Raw genomic sequence first — 22,714 nt, 5'->3', positions numbered from 1 at the left:
AAAATCAGAGGATTATAGAAAAAATACATTTGGCTAGTTATTTCTTCACATTTATGTGTAATGCATTGCTAAATTTAAATTTTGAGTTATTTTTTAATTTACAAACAAAAAATCTTTAAAAGCGATTATTGACCAAAGGCATAGCAGTAACCAAAGCAAATTTTTTTTTAATTAACCCTAAAGATATAAACTAAAGTAATCTGGAATAAAATTAATGGTTTTTTAACAGCTAATATTTTTTTAAATTCATATAAGTTACAATATGGGTTATGGCGAAGAAATCCTATGAAATCGATAACTTGACTTTGCTATCCAAGTTTAAAACCTCTAATATTCATCCAATTGCAAACAACATATTTTAATTAAATTACAATGACTTGTCAATAGTCAATACTTAAAATTTATGCACTAACCCTTAGATATTAAATGTGAAAACATGTGTTTTTAACTGTTACCGGTACCGTATACTAGGCTGTACATAAAATTAAAGCTGCAGTAAATGATAGGTTATACCAATTATGTACTTACAAAGAAATGTATTTATTATTTATACAAGGGCTTATTTGATTAGAACATTTTTGTGATAATCATAAAGGTCTTTAACAGTAGGGGAGTTACCTTAGTTTTGGATATGGATGCGTGTGAGCCTCAACATTTTCTTACAATGCAAGTCAGCAGCTTGAACTTCCTTTTCAGGAAAATAATACATCCTCCTTGAGCCTTTAGTTGTAGGTGGATTGACACTTGAAATTATGTTGCATAGGCCAGTAAAACGATTTTGCTGGTCCGTGGGGATGTAGAAATTTAACTTTAATATCACACTCAATGTCTTTTTTTTCTCATGACTAATCCGAAACACCAATTGTCATCATAAATACACAATGTAGTCAACCAAGCTATTGTCCTGTTAGATTTAAGCAAAAACAATTTCTATGTAATCTTACTAATATAAATGTGAAAGTTTGTGTCTTTGTTTGTTTGTTTGTGTGTTTGAAGTTCAATCACGCATAAACCACTGGATTGGGCTGAAATTTGGCATGATGATAGCTTACATTCCCGATTAACATATAGGCATATTCTTACATCAAAAATCCTTTCGGGCTCCGCTCCAGTTTGGTTGAGCGAAGAATATGCCTATATGTATTAGGGAATGTAAGCTATCATCATGCCAAATTTCAGCCCAATCCGTCCAGTGGTTTATGCGTGATTGAACTTCAAACACACAAACAAACAAACAAAGACACAAACTTTCACATTTATATTAGTAAGATTACATAGGAATTGTTTTTGCTTAAATCTAACAGGACAATAGCTTGGTTGACTACATTGTGCATTTATGATGACAATTGGTGTTTCGGATTAGTCATGAGAAAAAAAAGACATTGAGTGTGATATTAAAGTTAAATTTCTACATCCCCACGGACCAGCAAAATCGTTTTACTGGCCTATGCAACATAATTTCAAGTGTCAATCCACCTACAACTAAAGGCTCAAGGAGGATGTATTATTTTCCTGAAAAGGAAGTTCAAGCTGCTGACTTGCATTGTAAGAAAATGTTGAGGCTCACACCCATCCATATCCAAAACTAAGGTAACTCCTCTACTGTTAAAGACCTTTATGATTATCACAAAAATGTTCTAATCAAATAAGCCCTTGTATAAATAATAAATACATTTCTTTGTAAGTACATAATTGGTATAGCCTATCATTTACTGCAGCTTTAATTTTATGTACAGCCTAGTATACGGTACCGGTAACAGTTAAAAACACATGTTTTCACATTTAATATCTAAGGGTTAGTGCATAAATTTTAAGTATTGACTATTGACAAGTCATTAATTTAATTAAAATATGTTGTTTGCAATTGGATGAATATTAGAGGTTTTAAACTTGGATAGCAAAGTCAAGTTATCGATTTCATAGGATTTCTTCGCCATAACCCATATTGTAACTTAATGAATATAAAAAAATATTAGCTGGTAAAAAACCATTAATTTTATTCCAGATTACTTTAGTTTATATCTTTAGGGTTAATTACAAAAAAAATTGCTTTGGTTACTGCTATGCCTTTGGTCAATAATCGCTTTTAAAGATTTTTTGTTTGTAAATTAAAAAATAACTCAAAATGTAAATTTAGCAATGCATTACACATAAATGTGAAGAAATAACTAGCCAAATGTATTTTTTCTATAATTCTCTGATTTCTCTGAACATTTTGGTGAAAAAACTATTGCTTTATGTTAAATATTGTAGAAGTTATGGATTTTTTTATATAAGAACGTCACCGAACCTTTTCGCCTCGGAAGCGCCGTTATAAGCGTATTTTGCAAAATTTCAAAAATTCATAACTCAAAAACTATTCAAAATAATTTTATAAAACTTGGTATATCGTATTAAAATGGTCAAATGAACAAATAAAAAAAAAATCAGCCAAATCTGAGATCATGGGTGACATGACCTGGATGAATGGGCATGGAATGACCCAACCAAAAATTATCTTAATCCAATTCAAAATTTCAAAATGGCGGCTGTTTTAGTTTTTAAATTGAAATTCCTAAAAAATGGCTAATTCATTAGTTTATGAAAAAATGTCTTAACAACTTTTATTTAGCATTTAAAATTTCCTATCAAATGACACCAAGTTCAAAATATTGAATAAAAATAACTGAAAAATCACGGTTTTTTAGTTGTAAAATGAGGCAAACCATACTAGCTTAGCCTTGTTCAACACCATTTTATAACTAAAAATCATGATATTTCAGTTATTTTTATTTGATCTTTTTGAACTTGGTGTCGTTTGATAGGAAATTTTAAATAATTATAAGTATTTTTAGTATATTTTTTAATTAAAAGGAAATATTTATTAAATGTATCCTAGAAATTGTTTTGCAATTTCAATTTTAAAAGAATAAAATGGCTATATTTTTGAAATTTTGAATTGGATTAAGATAAAATTTGTTGCTAATGGGGTCTGTTTTACTTAAACATACGTATCAAGTTTCATAATGATCGGTTGAAAAAATTCAAGGACAAAAATGTTTATGTGAGAAAAACAAAATGGCGGATATCTGGTTAATGAAGCGATTTTGGAACAAAGGTTATTCTTGATTTTCTCTATATTTTGACCCATAGAACCATTTCTCAGAGTTTGACGGTTTTACATATGGGACACCCAGTATCAAAAAATGTATGATTCATTATGCCAGAAATTATAGTAGATATTTATTTTCTTGGTTTGAGAAATATAGTTTAGGTAAGTTTATTTTTAACCCCGGTTATAAGAAGTTGACAAGTCTATGTACAGTACAAAGTACAGGTACAGGTTGAGTAGGATTGTTCATTATTTTAGTTACCTGGACAAGGCCGGCTGCAGGATCAAATTTACCATCAGCTGTAGAGGCCTCGACATTCTTGATATGAGCATCCATCAAAGCAGCTGGAACTTCATCCTAAAATTGACAAAAGATCTATGCAGAAGGTGTAAGGTGTTCTGTTTACTAAATTCAAGTTTCATAATGGCCAAAACACAAGTATGCTCTCTTTTTTTCATTCAATGCACATTTTAACACGGTCAGATTTTGGGGTTTGGTTATTATATAACAGTGAATCTATGATTGATTTACATTGAACATGTCACAATTTTAATTTTGTTTAGAACATTGTGGCTCTGGCTTTTATACATTGGACATGACGGTTGAACCAGTGATGCATTTCTTCCAACAACTTTATCCACTCTGATCTCCATTGCTTAGTGAAGTCGTGGAAAAAATGAACATATCCTCACTTTGCATCAATAACATATTCACTCATCAACATCTTATAAATTAGACAAGATAAAATCTATCCTGCTGGTCCTATATTTACGTATTCATGATATACTGTCAGGGGCGTCGCCTTGGGGGGGGGGGGGTAGGGGGGGAGCCTCCCCCCCCTAGAATCTGGGAAAGAGAAAAGTTGGGAATTTCCTTACCACGAGTTGGGACAGTTGGGAAGTCAGATACAAGAAAAATATATTTTTAAGCCAAACAAAATTAAAAAAAATTTAAAAAAAAAAAACAAAAAAGAAAATCCATCAAAGATAAAAATTTCTTTGACTTGGACAAATAAACTTGACGCTTCTTTGATTTCATTTAACTTTGATTAAACAAGGCTAAACAAAGGCTAAACACGCCTTATTTTAAGAAATCAATAATCAATTAGTGGTATAGCTTGTTGGAATTTCGTTTAGAAATTTTGTTCCTTATTGGACGTATGTTGGCTACCTTGATCCTGTCCTGTGTTGATGATTCTGAATGATTTGTCTGCGAGTTTGAATTTTGAAAGTGCAAGCAATGTAGCTCTTCTGTTCAATTATGTTGTTTGTTAGTGTTTACAAGAAATTCAAAAATATTTTTCACGTCAGTCACATGAAATATTTTTTTCTACCTTTTTTGTGGTATTTGGAGCAGGCTAACTGACCGGAGTACTTGCTAATAAGCAGATTAAAATAACATTAAAGATAGGTTTTGTGTATCGGTATTACCTTTAAAACTCTTATTTTTTAATAACCTAAATGGAATATGTATTCTCTGAATATATTTAAAAAATCTACACAAGTTATTTATCATTCCTTATTAAGGATTTACAAAAATGAATCAACTAATCACTCTGAAACAGAGATCTACGTGGACAAAACATAACCTAAAATTTGATGTTTGACTTTCACCCAAGATTGATTTTTGTATAAGTTCTAGTTTGATGAAGATGAAGGTTAACATTTTTATTGTATGTATAAGTTATCAACCAAGTTGAACGTTTTTATTTTATACGAGTCTTATTTTAGGTTTATTTTTTCTAGACTAGAATAATATTATTCAAAACACTGATATTAATATTTCATCATCACAAACTTGTTTAGGCCTACCCTAGTTGTAAGTTTTATGAAAGTTAAAATGTTGATCTTAACTTCTAAAAGTATTTTAATTTCATTATTTTCTAATAAAATATTTTTTCTATACTAATTTGTACTCTGAGGCTTATTTTATATCCCTAAAATTTTAAACTGCTACGTCTGCTAACTTACCACAATGGTTTGTAAAGTTTTTTGGATTTGAAACATTACTTGTTCAAGTTTTTTGAAGTCATAAAATTGCATTATGAATTGGTAGAAGTTTTAGAAATTGAGTAATTTTGTATATATGTAAAACTAGCTATGTTTTGTTAATGCAAGTTTATAAATACTGAATTGAATGTTACTGCAGTGTAGTATAATAATTTGTAGATTTTTAAAAATAGTACAGAAAATGGTTTCTAAAAAAAAATAGTTGGGAAATCTATGTTTAGCAGTTGGGAAATTTGAGGCTTCTCCCCCCCCTGGAATGTAACCAAGCAACGCCACTGTATACTGTAAAAATATGGGATAATTCTTGTGATTGGGTAAGAAGTAATGGTAAAATAAACTTAAATTTGGGTGAGGTTCATTTGTCCGAGTTTCATTTGTCCGAGTTTTGATAAATAATTAATAATATTTAGATACGTCAACTGTCCGAGTTTATTAAATTATTTTTAAAAAATATCGAAATATCAAGTGTCTGAGTGTTTAACTGTCCAAGTAGAGTCAACATCAAAAATGTGACACCGCGCGCCGAGACTGGCGTCTAAGGCGCCTGGTCAGAAGCCGATGTAAACCTCTTCTGCGAAGAAATTTGGCATTGTGTGAGAGCCCCTCACGTCGACTTAAAAACAATTATAAAATTAATTTTATTTTTATTATTATAAAATTATTTTTTTTTATTATAGGACTAATTTTACAATTTTTAATTATAAAATTAAACTGTCATCACCTAACACAAACAGCCAAACTTACTGATAATATAAAAAAGATAAAAATGCTAGCTTTTACCCAGGGGCTTTACCCCGTTTGACTTCATACGTATTAATAAAATTATTGATTGGTTAAGTTAAGCTGAAATAAACAAAACAGAATACAGTAATACACACAAAAAAGTACAGCTGAGGTATTTTTAACATTAGGTATATGGAAAGTTCCCTTTAGAAAGGAATTACGACCTTAAAGGGCAATTTATGAAATAATGGATAGTTTTGAGCAAGGTTTCTCGTCATGACCAACATTTTAAGTATATGGTTTATGGGGGTGTGACTTGAATTTCTCAAAAAGTTCATGGGTACTTTGGGCTTTATATAGATTTTTTATTATAAAATTAATTTGTAAATGTTTAATTATAAAATTAAACTGTCTTAACCTAACCTAAACAACCAAACTTGTTGATGATAAAAAAGATATACCGTAATATAATCTTTCTTAAGTCGACGTGAGGATCTCTCGCACAATGCCCGACTTCTTCGCAGAAGTTCAGCAACAGTTCCGTATGTTTCAATGAGGGTCCAAGGAGAAAAGTCCCAACTCGAGACACCATTTTGCTCTGGGTGGGTAACTTTAGAACTGCTAGTTCAACATTGAAAAAAGTCAACAGGCCGTCCAAAGTGAGCCTGGACGTCAGAGAACGTCGAAAGAGTGAGAGAAGCTGTGGAAGCTAGTCCTCTTAAATAAACAAACTTAAATAAGCTGCAGCTCTGCATGTTTGGCCAGTTGGTAGAAGAGTATTGCAATATGACCTGCACTTTCATCCATACAAAATGGCAATAGTGCAACAGTTAAAGCCCAGTGGTTATGCAAAGAACATCTCATTTTCAGAACGAGTGATTGATCTGCATTCACGTGACAAAATTGTCATTATGAGCGACGAATCGCCCTTTCAACCACACCACACAGTCTTCCTCACTTTCTTGACGTTCTCTGGCGTCCAAGCTGACATTGGATGGCCTGTTGACTTTTTTCAATGAACAGCTACACATGAATTGCAACTTTTAAAAGCACTTCCACTGCAAATACATGGTGATCAGCTGTCCACAACTCCATGGCTTTTAAAAATGTCCGCACCTTGGCTTTGTAACGCCCCTATTCCCACCACCCTCCGCCACTCGCTCGCTGAACAGGGCGGCAAAGAAAACCGTCAGATCATTTTGCCTCTCCCTGTATTAAGTTTTAGTTATTGTGGAACTAATGTTGGACATTTACAGACCTTGATATTGGCAAACTCCTCCATTGCAGCCTTTGCAGCGGACGCAGCCACTCTAGGGTCCACCACTGACGCCAGGAATGCTACGGTAGACATGATGGGGTTGCCAGCCTTGCTGAAGGGAATGGGTTGATACGCTAAAGGTCCAAGTGCACCACCTACAAATTAAACATACAGTAGTCAAACATGTTATATTTAGAGTTCTTGATTTGTCTACTTTATGTTTGAACAATGACATTGAAAACATCCATGGAACAAACCTTCTTTATGCCCCATGATTATCAGACAAAACATTAAAATATGTCATGATTGATTTATAGCAAACAGATTAATGTATAAATTAATAATTACAACTTACGTCAATCAATCCAGTTATATTTATGGAGGACGCACGTTTCGACCTTTAGGTCATTTTCCGCTCCCCTGTGAGCAGAAGTGCTCATGTGAGTCCCGAGCCCGTTCAGCCGTGCGCACGGTGATAGTTTTATTTAAATGTCTTCGTCTTCGTCAGTGTTGTGTTTTTGTGTTTTTATGTTTACGTGGTCAGACTATGTTTTTCAATGTAAAATATTTGACACGGTTGCTACACCAACAATACAACTAAGTATGGAATAACCTAGTGCAACAGCGGAGCAGAAGATGACCTAAAGGTCGAAACGTGCGTCCTCCATAAACATAACTGGATTGATTGACGTAAGTTGTAATTATTAATAAAATATGATCCCTACAAACATTACTATACTACTTACAAAAAGTAGCGAAACTCAATCAATAGCCTATACACTACCTTACCTTATGGTCCTCTAACAGTCTGAGAAGCATGTCACCCAAAGTGTTTACATATTTTGTTAACCATACAATACGTTATTGACACAATCTACATGAAAATTATTGGTAATGATTTAAAATTTGTATGTAACTTTGAGAGAGGTTGAGAGAGCTATACTGTGAAATATTATCTAACAACCAGTGTTTACACTCACTCACTCACTCCCATGGCCATTTATGCCCAAGGCGGGATTTGGCCGCACCAACAACTGCTTTCCATCTCTCTCGATCTTCTGCCTCTTCCACTTCTGCCCCCACTTCTCTGACGTCCCTGGAAACACTATCCCACCATCTCTTCTTGGGCCTTCCTAATGGTCGTTTCCCTTCTGGCTTTCCTATACTTGCTTCTTTTAGTAGTGAACCTCGTTCTCTCCGTAGTGCGTGTCCTGCCCACCTTATTCTCCTTGCTTTCACGTGTGCTACTACATCATAATCATTGTACATATTCCTTATCTCCCTATTATGCCTTTTTCTCCATTCCCCATTTTCTTGTATTGGTCCATATACCATTCTTAAAATTTTGTTTTCAAAAACAATCATTTTGTTTCCTTCTTTTTTATTTAAAATCCAAGTTTCAGCTCCATATGTTAATACTAACAACCAGTGTTTAGTCTCAGAAAAAGAAGACGGCAATCTATGACACAGAAGACTTGGTCATTTGAATAGAAAAAGTCTGTTATAACTGGGATTGCCAAGCTCTTCGGAACAATGTTCTACATGAATCCAAGGCAAGGGTACTAGAATGACAAATAGGTGAGTTAATCCATTCCGATATATGCGCACCAGTCAACCTTCTATCACACAATGGAGAAAAATATTATCAAGCGATAATTGATAATTTTTCTAACTTTGTAGTAGTTAACCTACTTACACAGAGTGAAGCACAAGATTACTTGATAAACTATATAAATGAAGTTGAGACTCAGCATGGAGTGAAAGCTAAGAATATTAGACTTGACAATGGAGGAGAAGTTAATTCAAGTGTTTTTCCAAAAATAAGGGTATTAGATTACAGTACAAATGGTTACTTTGTCAACTGTATGATAAAATTATCATACAGTTGACAAAGTAACCGAAAATCAGAGTGAATGAACCGAACACTGTTCAACATAAGTAAGAACAAAATTAATAAACTTTGGTGTACCAGAATATCTTTGGGGTGAAGCTTTCGGTGCTCAGCTTTTTAACTATATTGTACACTAACCAGCCTCATGGTCCTCCAGGTATGGGTCCTCTATGGGTAGTCTGAGGAAGTGCAGTATACACTCGTCCTGAGTGCGAGACCCGACGTGTTCACATACTTTGTTCCAGTCGTCCTTGTACAGCTCCAGACCCTCTAGCAACAGAAGAGTCTCCTGCTCTGTCCAGTCTCTTGTCATGGATGCTGCTGTCTTGTTACGCAGGACTGCCGGTTTTCGGGCGTACCTAATCAGTTTCCATCAAGATATGCATTCTATGTAATTTCTATTCTTTATTTTCTAGTTCGCTTTTAGTTTAAATAATTTTCAAATGTTTGTGGATTTTTTTATTATTAAAAAACAATTTTGATTGTGTCAGAGATTTATAAATGACACGTCTTAAAAACATAATTTTTCCTGTTTATTTAGAGACTAAAAAATAACTATTCCTCTAAAATATGATTATCTTTCTGAAGTATAGATGATAGCAGAAATAACTCTGTAGAAAAATAGGCTAATACAGAAAAAAATCAGTAGGGGGGGGGGGTGGTTTGCTGCTGATTGCTTTACTCCAAATTGCTTTGCTGTTGATACTTACAACAAATTACAAACTACAGTAGACTTTGTTGTTGTTCACAATATTTAGGCGGTTTTTAGGGGAAAATATCTATCCCCTCCACTTGACCCTTACCTTTAAAATAACAGCTCAACAGCTGATTAAGCAACATACATTAAAAACAAAATAAAAATGGTGGGGATCTTCCCCTCAAACTGCCAAAATATTGTGAACGAAGTATAACACATGGAATGTTTAACTTTGAACGATGATCAGCACATTTTTTTAAGATTAATCTTATTAAGTTATTCAAATGTGCCGGAGTTATTGAATTTTCTGACAGAGTCAAACCTAGATATCAACTCTTTAGGACACAAAAACCTCTCTGTAAGAGCTTGAACACCACTTCATGCAGTCAAAAGGTACAATTATCTATCTACTAAATCCAACTTCAACTTACTGATCCAATTTGAGTCCAAAGTTGATTCCAAGATCACTGTCTGGCTTCTTGGTTGTGGAATCACCCTTCTTGTCCATGTCCAGCAGAGTCTTGGCTGCAGAAGGTTGTGGAGTCTTTGGTGGGTTGACAGGCTGCAGCCCGGATGGTGTGTCGGACAGAACATGGAAGTGAGAGGTGGGGGGAGGCCCCATTGGAGTAGGTCTGCTGTCTGCATCCACCTGTCATATAGCAGTCAACTTTGTCAAATACATCAACATACGTTTTTATAGTCGGAGATGTCAAGATCCTGTTTAAGGTTAAGGTTTACCTGAATTGGGGGTCTGCTCGGCAACCCCTCGCATATATTAGGTTGATTTGGGCCGTTTATAATTTATTAGGCTAAGCTTAAGTCGGGTCATTTATATTAGAAGTGGACGAGCAGCTGAATTTTCAGTACTAAAAAGCGTCTACCACTGTGCATTGGAAAATTCACAATTTTGCAACAATTGCAAGAGATGTTCATGATTTTTCCGTAATCAATCACAGAAGAAAAAAATTGTATAACTCAACTGCAGGAGATCTTCATAATTGTTCTGTGACCGCAAGTGACATTCACCGAGATTGCAGGAATCATTCATGCTTTAATCTCAACTGCAGGCAACATTTATAACTTTGCCGGACCTTTCGAGATATTTAAAATTGCATCTCCATCGCAGAGATGTTCATGATTTTGCCACAATCGGGGTGCCATAAGACCATTATGTCTACGAGACCGCGGGGGGGGGCAACCGTGAAAAGTTTTTGCCATGATCACAGAAGATATTCACGATTTTTCTGTGCCAATGATAATTGTTACAATATTAATAATATTTAATTAACATTTGAAGCCCTGTATAACAAAGAATATTTTATAAGATCAGTAGTTTACAAAGTAATGCGGTTCTGGCCCAATCTGTTTTTAGGCCAAACCACTTCAGCCAGAGTAAATATTCGGGCCCGCAGACCCCTAAAATTTATACGGTATACATAGTTTTGATGCAACTCATGTTTATCAATACAATTGTTAGTCTTCAGAGATAGGAAGTTCATAAGGGAAAGATCTGATCCATTTAATGGGATAAACACTCAATACTAAATATATAGTCTTCTCTGTTTTCCAGGCTATAATACAGGGTAGAGGGTCATCATGAGACTTTTTGAGCTTATCACTAAAGTAAATCAAACATTTCTGAACAAACATTATTGGTTCAATTTCAAATAAATCTTCTAATGAGGGTGAGAAGTTCAATTATGCTCAGTGATAGTTTAATATTCATAAACTCTGACTGATGACAGCTAAACGGTTTCTAAATTTTGTTACCTGAATTAGTGCCTATTTTAAAATTTTATATTTAGCTTTACAATCATCATATTAAAATGAGGCCTACCTGGTAGTTGATGAGTCCCCACTGCTCCAAGAAGGCATGCACCCTCATGATCGCACAAACATCACCAGCTAGGTTGCGTCGAGCTGCAGTGCTGGTAATGTACTCAGTTGGGTTGAGGCGGTATGTATCAATCATAAAGTTGCGGTACGCAAGATATATTTCAGGAGTCTTTGACTTGTTTTTCCCATTGAAAAACTCTGGCAAAGCTCTTTTCTCGATCGTATGGATAGAGTTGTAATCGAACCAAGCTGAGTAGCTGGGAATGATTATATGATGAGTTTGCTCAGTCACATTGTCCTCATGTGTGTCTTCCTTGTCCTTGTCTTTACTGCTGCCGTCCTGAAAGTCATTATTTTGAATTACATGATGCATATCTATAAGACAATAATAAGTTCTAAGCTTGCTTGTTCAATCCTGAGAATAGCCAATGCTGAACCCATTGTGGGGCATAAGTTGATTTGATAGCAATTCGATTTTTATAGCAACAATTCACGGTTGGGTACATAGTAAAAACCACAGTTATAGTTCCTTTACATTAATACAAAATTCAAGAAGACAAATTCTGAAAATTACATTTAATAATGTAATGAGCTTTATAATATTGAAACCAACTTTGTTATAATGGAACATAAAGTTATTAACCTAAATTAGGCATAACAGCTATAAAATCATAAGATTGTTTTTTAGTCAGATAAACACCCATGTCGTGGTTCAAAGACGTTTACTATAGTAATAAGATTTTAATCTCATGGGGTGAAGAAAAAAAAGTAATGATTTACCTGATGATTTTGATTGTCAGGGCTTTTAGCAGGATCACCATCATCATTTTTTTCTCCTTCCTCATCCAAGTCAGCAATGGTACCACTTTTTATAGGCTGTGTGTCAATGTCTTTCTTAGATATCGAAGAACCTGCAAAATAAAATGATTTGTCAAGCTAATAAAATATAGATATACATTAATCTCATAATTTGGATATTTACATCAACAAAGTATATATTGTGCAATCATGGTATTCTTCGTCATTAACCTTTGTTCAGTTAAAAAAACTATTTAGGTTAAAATCACAACAAAATATTTGCTAACCACTATACCTACAGCAATAAATCACATAGAGAACCAAACAGAAAGTCTAGTAAGCTACTGCTAGTAATAGGCTACCGGTATATGCTGTTTCAGAACAACAATGCTGTTAAGTAAGTAAACAATACTGTTAAGTGAATCTTTTCTATTCTAAGAATTGAATGAAACCAAAACGGCTACTTTAAAAAATAGTAAAATATTTTTCAGTATTTTTCCTTGGATAATGAGGTTATGTAATCTAATTTTAAAGATTTCTATAGACCGTGGTTGATCTAGTACCCGGTTTATCTGCCCCCGGTTAATTGAGGTTCTACTGTAACCCTGATTTCATCAATATATAACAGGAATATCTTTATTAGTAAACAAATTAGTCTATATTACCAATAAATAGTCAAGCAGTTTGGTACCAGGAGTACAAACAAACGTCATGCTACATGAAGGGTTGGCAGCATCACTTGTAAGGAATGCCAGAAATGCCACTTTGCACAGTGGTACAGCAAATTGCACATCAGAAGACAAATTAAGCTTTTATTAATCATTTTGAAAGAAAAAACTTTTTAAAATAATTTGAGGGACTGTAAATGACAAAAAGTAGATATTTTTAAAAATTAGGGGTGTGGGCGTACTCAAACCTTCGAGCTTTTTGGTTGAGCTCTCAATTATTCAGCTCAGCTCGAGGCATCCAAGTGCTCGAGGCATATTGTTTCCAAGTCTGATAAGTAGTGATAGTCAAAACCATAAATCTCTAATCTCAGAACTGAAACTATAAAAAATCTAGGCCTAATCCCGAATCTTAAAACCTAAACACAAAACTTTTTTACTTAGCAGATTACAAAGGTCAAGATTACAAAAATACAGGTAATAATAAAATGTTAAGTATGCTATCAACACTGAAAGATATCGACTCCTGACCCTCACATAACATATATGTGACTGGTAATCTTAAAACCCAATAGGCCTACAACAAAATTTTTGTAAACAACTAACATTAAAATAAATTTAACTCCTAAACCAACATAAACATGAATATTAGATTAATTAGAACATTTAGTGGGCAATATTTCTTTGAGATTGTGTGGAAAAAGTGTTAAAAACAATAATAAATTACACAAAAAATGTCCGCAGTTTCAAAAATAACTGCCAAAATCTTCAATTTTGAAACTTGAGAATCTCGAAACACTGTGATCAAATCTTAAAACCGAAACTCAGGGCCGGCTAAAGAGTGAGGCAGGGGGGGCTAGAGACCCCGGGCCCAGGGCTCCGAAGGGGGCCCAGCCCAGTCAAATGTAACATTTTTTCTGTACATGTAATCTGCTTAAGTCAAAAATTGTATAGGATAGTTTTCCAGTTCACTAAGTAATTTTTGACTGTGAGCACGTGGATTAATGAAACTATCAAGCATTAAAGAAACGTATTGTTATTTGTAATAAAACGGCAAACTGGAAAGGTTACCAATTCACTGTTTAACACTAACATTTTTGAATTTACAAAAGTTTTGTTTATTTTTTTGGTTTTTTAAATACAAATAGTTACTAATTTGAATACTGTTGCAGTTAATGTGTAAAAGTTACCTGGCTTGGGGACTGGCACCTCAGTTATGTTGGGCTCAGGTGTGGGCTCAGCCATGTCCTTGGTCAAGTCATCACCTTCGTCATCATTGTCATCCGACCTTGGCTTCTTGGACCCCACAGCAGGGCTGCGACCACTGACATCAACAACACATGAGCATCAGTACACAGGACAGTGATTGCTAAAGAATTATTAAAATTCATCCATACAAGTAGATTGAGAATTAAAAACAATTTGCTTGGAAAACATAAAATAGTTTTTTTTATTCTGTAGTCATTCTTAACAATTACCTCTTTCGTTTTCCTTTTGGGGGTGGGGAAGGAGATCTCTTCCTCTTTTGTTTTTTCTTTGATTTATCTGGATCACCTTGGCTCATTAAATCTTCCACTGATAATCGGAGCTGAAACATATTTACTAGATTATTGAAGTGCAAGATTACATATACTTTATAACAATTACGGACTGGTATGGAGTCTGCTGGAACAATCTCTAGGCCACTAACCATCCCTGAGCTACGTATTGGCGGTTATGCCCCTCATCTGTCTCTCAGATATGTTAGGCCACTCAGTGGCTTAAACAGAACACTAGCAATATGCTGGAACGATCTCTGGGCCACCAATAGTGCCCAGTCCCATCCCTGAGCTACGTATTGTCGGTTATGCCCTGCATCTGTCTCTCAGATATGTTAGGCCACTCACTAACGGAATAAAGCCTTCTATGTTGAACCATCACAACATGCACTTCTAATTGTTTTACCTACCATGTTCAAGGTGATAATTGTGTAGCCTATAAAATAAATACACACATACACTATACACACACACACACATACACATACACTACATACACTATAGCTCCACTACAAAGACTAATTATCATCTTCATTACAAAACTCAATTCAATTTAAAGTTAATGTTAACGTTAGTTGTTGAAAATTGATAGGTACAGTTGATAAAATAATAACAAGTATTTGTTTGTTTACATCGGCAAAATCCAAAAAAGATAGTAAACATTACTTTTGCATAGTAAACATTCTTTTGCTGTAGTAAAAAATGTAATGATAGATTTTCGCAGGTGATAAACATGCAACGAAAACATGTCATTTCACAGTGGTGTAGCAAAAAAGGGATTTACCGGATGAAGTGTTGAGATTTCATGTTATCCCTACTTTTTTATATAGCCTAAGCTTTTTTAGTTGTAAAAACAAAAACCTAAATCTTATTTTAAACATAATAAACTAAAATGTTTATACCATCCCTACTTTCTGACTCGATAAGGACAGTGGGCACTATATGTGTCCTACAGACAGCAAAGGGTTAAGAAACGGTCAAGGTTTTAAATGGCTGACGATTTCAAATATCACCATTCATAATTGTCATTTTCATGAGTGTATCTGCATGGTTATAGTTAAAGGCCAACACATTTTAAATTATTTGACAAACATTTGTTTGAGATAAAATATTGCTACTTCTAATGGATGAAATTGTTACAAAATTAGTCAATTACTAATGATACTATACCTTGTGTACTTTTTTCCTTCCATTTTCATCCATTTCATAATCTTCTTCATTCATCCATTCGTTGTACTGATCAAGGTCAAGGGCCCAGGAGGCAGAAACCTGTACAAATAAAGACATGGTGTTATAAACGTATGCTATAAAAAGTTACTTTTGGTATTGTAAGTTAAAAGAATGCCAGTTAATTAATAATGAAGTTAGTAATATATTAAACAGCTGAAAAAATTGTGACATATTTTAAAATTGTTTGATGGACAGACGAATAATTAAACCAAAACTTTTTAGAAACATTTCAATACATGAAACTAAGTAACTACGCAACAATTAATTATTTTAAAAATCAATAATAATGCTATGTCCTCATCACGAAACAGTTCCATGATAAGTCTCCAATGGGTTAAGTTTGAACAAATTTAGAACACGCCTGATAGCTAGAACATCTCAGTAGAAATTTAAAAAGGGGGTAAGTAAATTCAAAAATAAAAACTAGATTTTATAATGAGACACTTGGTTGTGCATAGACATGGATATATATTGAGGGATTGTGTCTGCTGCAGAAACTTACTCTCCAAGGTCCTGAGTGAGGAGGGGGACTATCTGGAGGATCTATGGAGAGATCTGCAGATATCCAGGAGTCATGAGAGTCCGGGAAGTAGTACCAATGCATTAGCACCATACGATCTCTCTTGAGTGATGGCCTGGCGTACTCCTCATCTAGAGGATCACACACGGGGTAGATGACGTGGGTCGCCTCAGTCTCTGACTCTACAACAACAAACATTAGTCAGTACAACACTACGACAATTTAAAAGTGGGCTTGAAAGGGAAGTTGAATGGTAAATTCTATTTTAACATAAATCTTACTAAATTTAATAAAAACAGAACCCATCACTAAAATGATAAAATTTTTCCGTTTATTAAATCTTCATAGGATAATTTTCTGTTTTAATTTAGTGCTACAGAACTCGTAACTATATTTTTGTACTAAAAATCTCGAGATGGCAGAAAATTTATTTTCGAGTTATCGTGCTAACATAATAGGCTATATATATATATATGAATTTGAACGGATGGTGTTTTTGGCCTCTAGGGACCTCAAAACAAAAAAGTAAATTGGTGCCGGGTCCAGGTCTTACCATGAGTACTACGGTAATAGCTTATTCCCTATATGGGAAATTGACTAATGTAATATGTTTCATATTGACTCATTGATTTGTGTTCTTTAATATGTTTAATTTATGCCTGCCTTCTTTATTTTAATTGAACTAACACATGTTTTATTATTATTATGATTGTAAATAATGTCCAACAAATACACACATCTTTTTTGTCAAAGTCTTGTCTGTCTTTAATATTTTTTACATTTGGTGCCGAAACCCGACTTTATCATGTCAATAAGGAGATCAGAGAGGGAAAGACACCCTCCAGACAGATATACTCCAGCAATTGGGAATAACAACGACAAAACTGTTAATCCAAAGCCAAGTAATGACCAACCATCAGTATCTGCCAAATCTAGTACTTCTTCTAGTAGACGACGATTAATGGAAGTGGAGTTGAAGAAGCTGGAAGAAATACAGAAATTGGAAAGAGCCCATGAGGAAAGAGAAATGGAGCGACAACGACAAGTTGAAGAAATGGAGCGACAACGACAACGACAAGTTGAAGAAATGGAGCGACAACGACGAATGGAAGCTAGAGAACTAGAACGACAGAAGCAACTGCTGACAGCGAGAGCTGAGCTTGAGTCTGCTTCAGTGTGTGGCAGTCAACAGTCAAGCCGCCCTAGTAATCGATCTGAAACCAAGGTAGGACTTAGCATAAATCTTGATGATGAGGAAGAACCGCAAAGCAAGGTTGAAAGGTGGTTGAATGAAAAAGAACCGACAGTTCTTAAGTCCTCATCAGCCATCATGACCTCAGCCGTGCAAAAGCTTGCGGATACCTTCCAAAAAGCTATACAGCCTGTTTCATTTCGTCAAAAACTTCCAAGCTTCAGTGGCAAGCCTGATGAATGGCCGATATTTTTTTCGGCGTATGAAAAAACTGCCTATCTTTTTAGTGAGGATGACAACCTCATAAGAGTAAGGAATTGCCTAGAGGGAGAAGCATTTAGAATGGTTAAGCCTCTTTTTGTCTCAAGTCAAAATCTTAAGTCAATTATCAAGACCTTACAGATGTGTTTTGGTAGACCAGAACTCATTTTGGAGTCAATGTTAAAAAAGACTCGTAGGCTACCTTCTGTCAAGGAAGACGACACTACAAGTCTTGTTGAGTTTTCGACAAATATTTTGAATTTTACTGCTACAGCAGAGTCATTACATCTAGAAAATTATGTATTAAATCCTTACTTACTAAATGAATGTCTCAACAAACTTCCCTATAGTTTAAAATACAGGTGGGCTGAACATGTAAGTAATAATGCTCTAAGCAGTCCCGACTTGAAGGAGTTTTCCACTTGGTTGGAAAAACAATGCTCAATCCTGAGTATTTACTTTCGTCCTACAGAAGAGAAACTCTGGCAGAAGAAAACTGACATAAAGCCGGTTTATACCAGTTCTACCGAAGACAAACAGTTTAACTGTATGTTTTGTCTCGACAGCCACGAAAGTGAACGATGTGGAGTTTTCAGGAAGGCAGATGTATCGCAGAGATGGAAAATGATTGTCAAAAAGAAACTATGTTTCTTCTGCTTTCGACGTCACCAGCTCCAAAAATGTAAAGTAAAAAAGGTTTGTGGGATAAATGGGTGCAGGTTGTTTCACCATCCCTCCATACTGACAAAATTGAGAGGTTTCCCAAACAGGACAGCGAACCGCAAAATAAAGAAATTATTAGCAGTCATGTTGTTAATAACCGTGTTCTACTAAAAGTATGTCCAGTGACATTATATGGCCCAAGTTGTCAGATCGACACTTACGCACTCTTAGATGACGGGTCAACAGTATCTTTGTTGGATTCAGCTACAGCCGATAAATTAGGCGTCAACGGTAGTATTGAACCCCTCACGACATGCTGGTCCAATGCAACCCAACATTTCGACCCAACATCCATGACTGTGAAAGTTAAAATTAAAGGGTTATATGAGGACGAAGTATTTACATTAAACAATGTACGAACCCAGTCACCATTGGACTTACCAAAACAAATGGTGGATACTGTCAAACTGAAAAAGAAGTGGTCTCACTTACGGTCAATTGTTCAACCTTTACCGTCAGCAAATTTGAAACCTACAATACTTATAGGTCAAGACAACTGTGACCTTATTCTAGCAAGGAAAATAATTGAAGGTCCTCCCAACTCTCCAGTCTTGTCTTGGAGCCGTTTAGGCTGGACATTGCACGGTAAATGTCATGAACACATTGGGCGAGTAGATAGTCAATTCACTTTAACGTCTTTTGAAAGTGAAAAACTTCATGATATTATCAAAGATTCTTTTGAAATCGAGAATTATGGCGTGTCCCTAGTAGAAGATGACAATGTGAAATCAGTTGAAGACGAAAAAGCCCTCAAGATTTTAGAAGATACGACCAAAAAAGTAGGGGATAGGTATGAATCCGGCCTACTATGGAAGTCAGAAGACTTTAAATATCCACCGAGCTATGAAAATGCGCTGAAAAGGCTTAAGGGTATTGAAAGGAAGATGGCAAGAGACGAAAACTTTCATAACAAATACAAAGCCAAGATCACTGATTATGAAGAAAAAGGTTACATCAGAAAACTACGTGATGACGAAGCTAATGTTATAAATGACCGGACTTATTATCTGCCTCATTTTGGGGTAATAAATCCAAACAAACCTGACAAACTGAGGTTAGTATTTGACGCAGCTGCTAAAGCGAATGGTGTGTCATTCAATGATGGTTTGCTTAGTGGTCCTGACCTTTTGAACCCTCTGCCAGCAGTACTTCTCAAATTCAGATTAAGAAAATTTGCGATCGCAGGTGACATACAAGAAATGTTTCATCAAGTACGTATCAGAAAAGAAGATGTCGATTCGCAAAGGTTTCTATGGAGAGAAGATCCGAACAACAAACCAGATACCTATATCATGGAAGCAATGATATTTGGATCAACGTGTTCCCCGAGTACTGCCTTGTATGTAGTAAACAGCAACGCCAAGAGGTTTCTACAAATTTACCCAGAAGCAAGTAAAGCGATCCTCTGCAGTGAATACATGGACGATCTACTAGACTCTACTGATACAGAAGAAGAAGCTAGAATTAGAATACAACAGATAACAGAAATTCACAAGTCCGGAGGTTTTAAAATCTGTAACTGGTTGTCTAATTCAAAAGAAATTTTACTTGAAATACCGGAAGATTTGAAGACAAACTCTACAAAACTACTGCAACCTGAAAGTCGTCTACCTACAGAACGTATCCTCGGAATGTGGTGGGATGCTGAAACTGACCACTTTTCATTTCACCGGAACGCCGAAAAGGTACAGTTAGTTGAAACAAGGTATCCGACCAAACGAGAAGTTTTAAGAGGAGCTATGTCCATTTTTGATCCATTGGGATTAGTTGTACCTACTACTATAAAAGGGAGAATGCTTGTTCAGGACATTTGGCGAACAAACATAACGTGGGACGAAGTTCTTTCGATAGAACTTAGTAAAAAATGGCAAGACTGGTTACAAGAAGTAAAATGTCTGCAGAGCTTCACCATACTTCGATGCTATTTTAACGTCAAAACAATTGAAGAAGTTGAACTCCATACGTTTGTTGATGCTAGTGAAGAGGCCTATGCAGCAGTTTCATATCTACGCCATGGATGTGCCAGAGGTACTTACAAGACCATGCTTGTTATGGCACGTGCCAAAGTAGCACCACTCAAACAAACAACCATTCCCCGACTAGAACTCCAAGCTGCTGTTCTTGGATGCAGAATAGCTTGTAGCATCATAAAAGACATTGACTTAACTATTTCTCGTCAGATATTTTGGTCAGATTCTGTAACAGTTTTGCACTGGCTGAAATCCGACCCTACACAATTCAAACAGTATGTTTCCAATAGAATTGGAGAAATTCAAGATTTGTCTAAACCTGAAGAATGGAGATGGGTTCCATCAAAACAGAATCCGGCAGATGTTGCAACTAGAAGTAACAAAAAGTTTACATCAGCCATGCATTCTGAATGGATTCACGGACCCTCATTTCTAATGCGAGAATCTAGTGACTGGCCAATACAACCGTCCACACTACAAGTCAAGGGAAATGAAGAAAGAAAGAAGAAATTCGTCGGAGTTTTGAACAGTGATGAAACCCCTCCTCTTCTGACAGTTGAAAACTTTTCTTCTTGGGAAAAAGTGACACGTGTATTAGCATGGGTACACAGATTTGTTAGCATGCTAAGGTCCCATACTACCACCACCACCAAAAAGAAACTGAAAACGGTCAACGTAGATTTTGGAAATATACCAGAACTTCAACCAGAGGAAATTCAAAAAGCTGAACAGAACTTGATATCAATGTCTCAAAAGGCAAGCTTCAATGAAGAAAAGAATTTACTGCTGAAGAACAAACCGCTACCAAAGTCCAGTAGAATATTCTCTTTAAATCCCTTCATTGATCAGTCTCTAATAAGAATGTCGAGTAGAATACATAGTTCACCAGAAATAAGCGAAGAACAAAAGCATCCTATCATTTTAGACGGCAAAAGTCATACGGCTAAACTAATCGTAAAAATGTTTCACGAGAAATGTTTCCATCAGGGCATCGAGACTGTTATCAATATGACTAGACAACAGTTCTGGATCTTAAACGTACGATCAGTCGCCAAGAAAGTTCAAAGGAGCTGCATGAGGTGTAGCATAGACAATGCCAAACCTTATCCTCCTCAGATGGCTGCACTACCACAGTTAAGGAGCTCAAAAGTGCAACATCCATTCTTCTACACTGGAGTGGATTATTTCGGACCTATCGAAGTTACTGTTGGCCGCAGACATGAAAAAAGATATGGTGTCCTATTTACCTGTTTATCCACTCGAGCAATTCACATCGAAACGGCTCATTCTCTTAACACAGAGAGTTGTATAATGGCGATTCAACGATTCATCAGCCGAAGACCAGTTCCCTCAGAACTATATTCCGACAATGGCACAAACTTTGTAGCTGCAGATAGGGAACTTAGAAACGCTGTAAAGTCACTCAAACATGAAAAGATCCAAAAAGACGTGGTGAACTACGGGATAAAGTGGAATTTCATTTGCCCGCGAGCACCACATATGGGAGGCTGCTGGGAAAGACTTGTTAGGTCTGTAAAGACCGCATTAAGGAGTGTTATGCGCTGCCAGTACCCAAAAGATGAAGAGCTTCAGACATTCATGGTTCGCGTTGAATTTATAATAAATTCTCGCCCACTCACACATGTTTCTCTGGATCCCAATGACCCCGAACCAATCACACCAAACCATTTTCTAAGAGAAGCTTACAAAATCAACCTAAACGAAGACCAACTGTGTAAACGACAATTAGCTCGTGTTAGATCACTCCTAGACAGCTTCTGGAAGAGATGGGTGCATGAGTACCTTCCATGCCTTTCAAGATGGTGCAAATGGCACAAGAAATTGGACCCACCAAAGATTGACGATCTTGTAATAATAATTGAGGAAAACTGTCCAAGAAATACTTGGCCCCTTGGCCGAATCTCGGCTGTCTACCCAGGTCATGATGGCCAAGTACGAATAGTAGACATAACAACATCAAAAGGAACTTATCGCCGGCCTCTGACTAAAGTTGCAGTCCTTACCGTTGGAGGGGAAAAGATGTAATATGTTTCATATTGACTCATTGATTTGTGTTCTTTAATATGTTTAATTTATGCCTGCCTTCTTTATTTTAATTGAACTAACACATGTTTTATTATTATTATGATTGTAAATAATGTCCAACAAATACACACATCTTTTTTGTCAAAGTCTTGTCTGTCTTTAATATTTTTTACAACTAATATTCCCTATATGGGAAATTCGCTAAAAATAATTGGTTTTTTTAACTTGCTCATCACAATGTCTTAAATTCAATTTAATTACAGAG

At 35.5% G+C, this 22,714-nt stretch overlaps 2 protein-coding genes across 3 annotated transcripts in view; both read right to left on the bottom strand.

Moving 5' to 3' along the window:
- The window catches only part of LOC128986450 (SWI/SNF complex subunit SMARCC2), a 46,577-nt gene that overhangs the window by 5,540 nt on the left and 18,323 nt on the right, over positions 1-22,714 (bottom strand). For both annotated transcript variants that reach the window (XM_054406832.1, XM_054406840.1), the window contains exons 5-14: positions 16,240-16,439; positions 15,678-15,776; positions 14,448-14,557; positions 14,160-14,293; positions 12,287-12,417; positions 11,508-11,846; positions 10,102-10,319; positions 9,112-9,332; positions 7,083-7,237; positions 3,354-3,449 (exon numbers count right to left, since the gene is read on the bottom strand). In XM_054406832.1, the coding sequence (XP_054262807.1) occupies positions 3,354-3,449; positions 7,083-7,237; positions 9,112-9,332; positions 10,102-10,319; positions 11,508-11,846; positions 12,287-12,417; positions 14,160-14,293; positions 14,448-14,557; positions 15,678-15,776; positions 16,240-16,439 (1,703 nt within the window). The remainder of the gene's footprint in view (positions 1-3,353; positions 3,450-7,082; positions 7,238-9,111; positions 9,333-10,101; positions 10,320-11,507; positions 11,847-12,286; positions 12,418-14,159; positions 14,294-14,447; positions 14,558-15,677; positions 15,777-16,239; positions 16,440-22,714) is intronic.
- Positions 1-22,714, bottom strand: part of LOC128986491 (adipocyte plasma membrane-associated protein Hemomucin-like) — a 438,949-nt gene that overhangs the window by 413,290 nt on the left and 2,945 nt on the right. The window lies entirely within an intron of this gene.

Source organism: Macrosteles quadrilineatus, unplaced genomic scaffold (genome assembly GCF_028750875.1).
Source record: "Macrosteles quadrilineatus isolate MER2022 unplaced genomic scaffold, UCM_ALF_1.0 Scaffold_1__1_contigs__length_201487025, whole genome shotgun sequence".
NCBI classification, from domain to species: domain Eukaryota; kingdom Metazoa; phylum Arthropoda; class Insecta; order Hemiptera; family Cicadellidae; genus Macrosteles; species Macrosteles quadrilineatus.
This window is presented reverse-complemented; position numbering and strand designations above follow the sequence as displayed.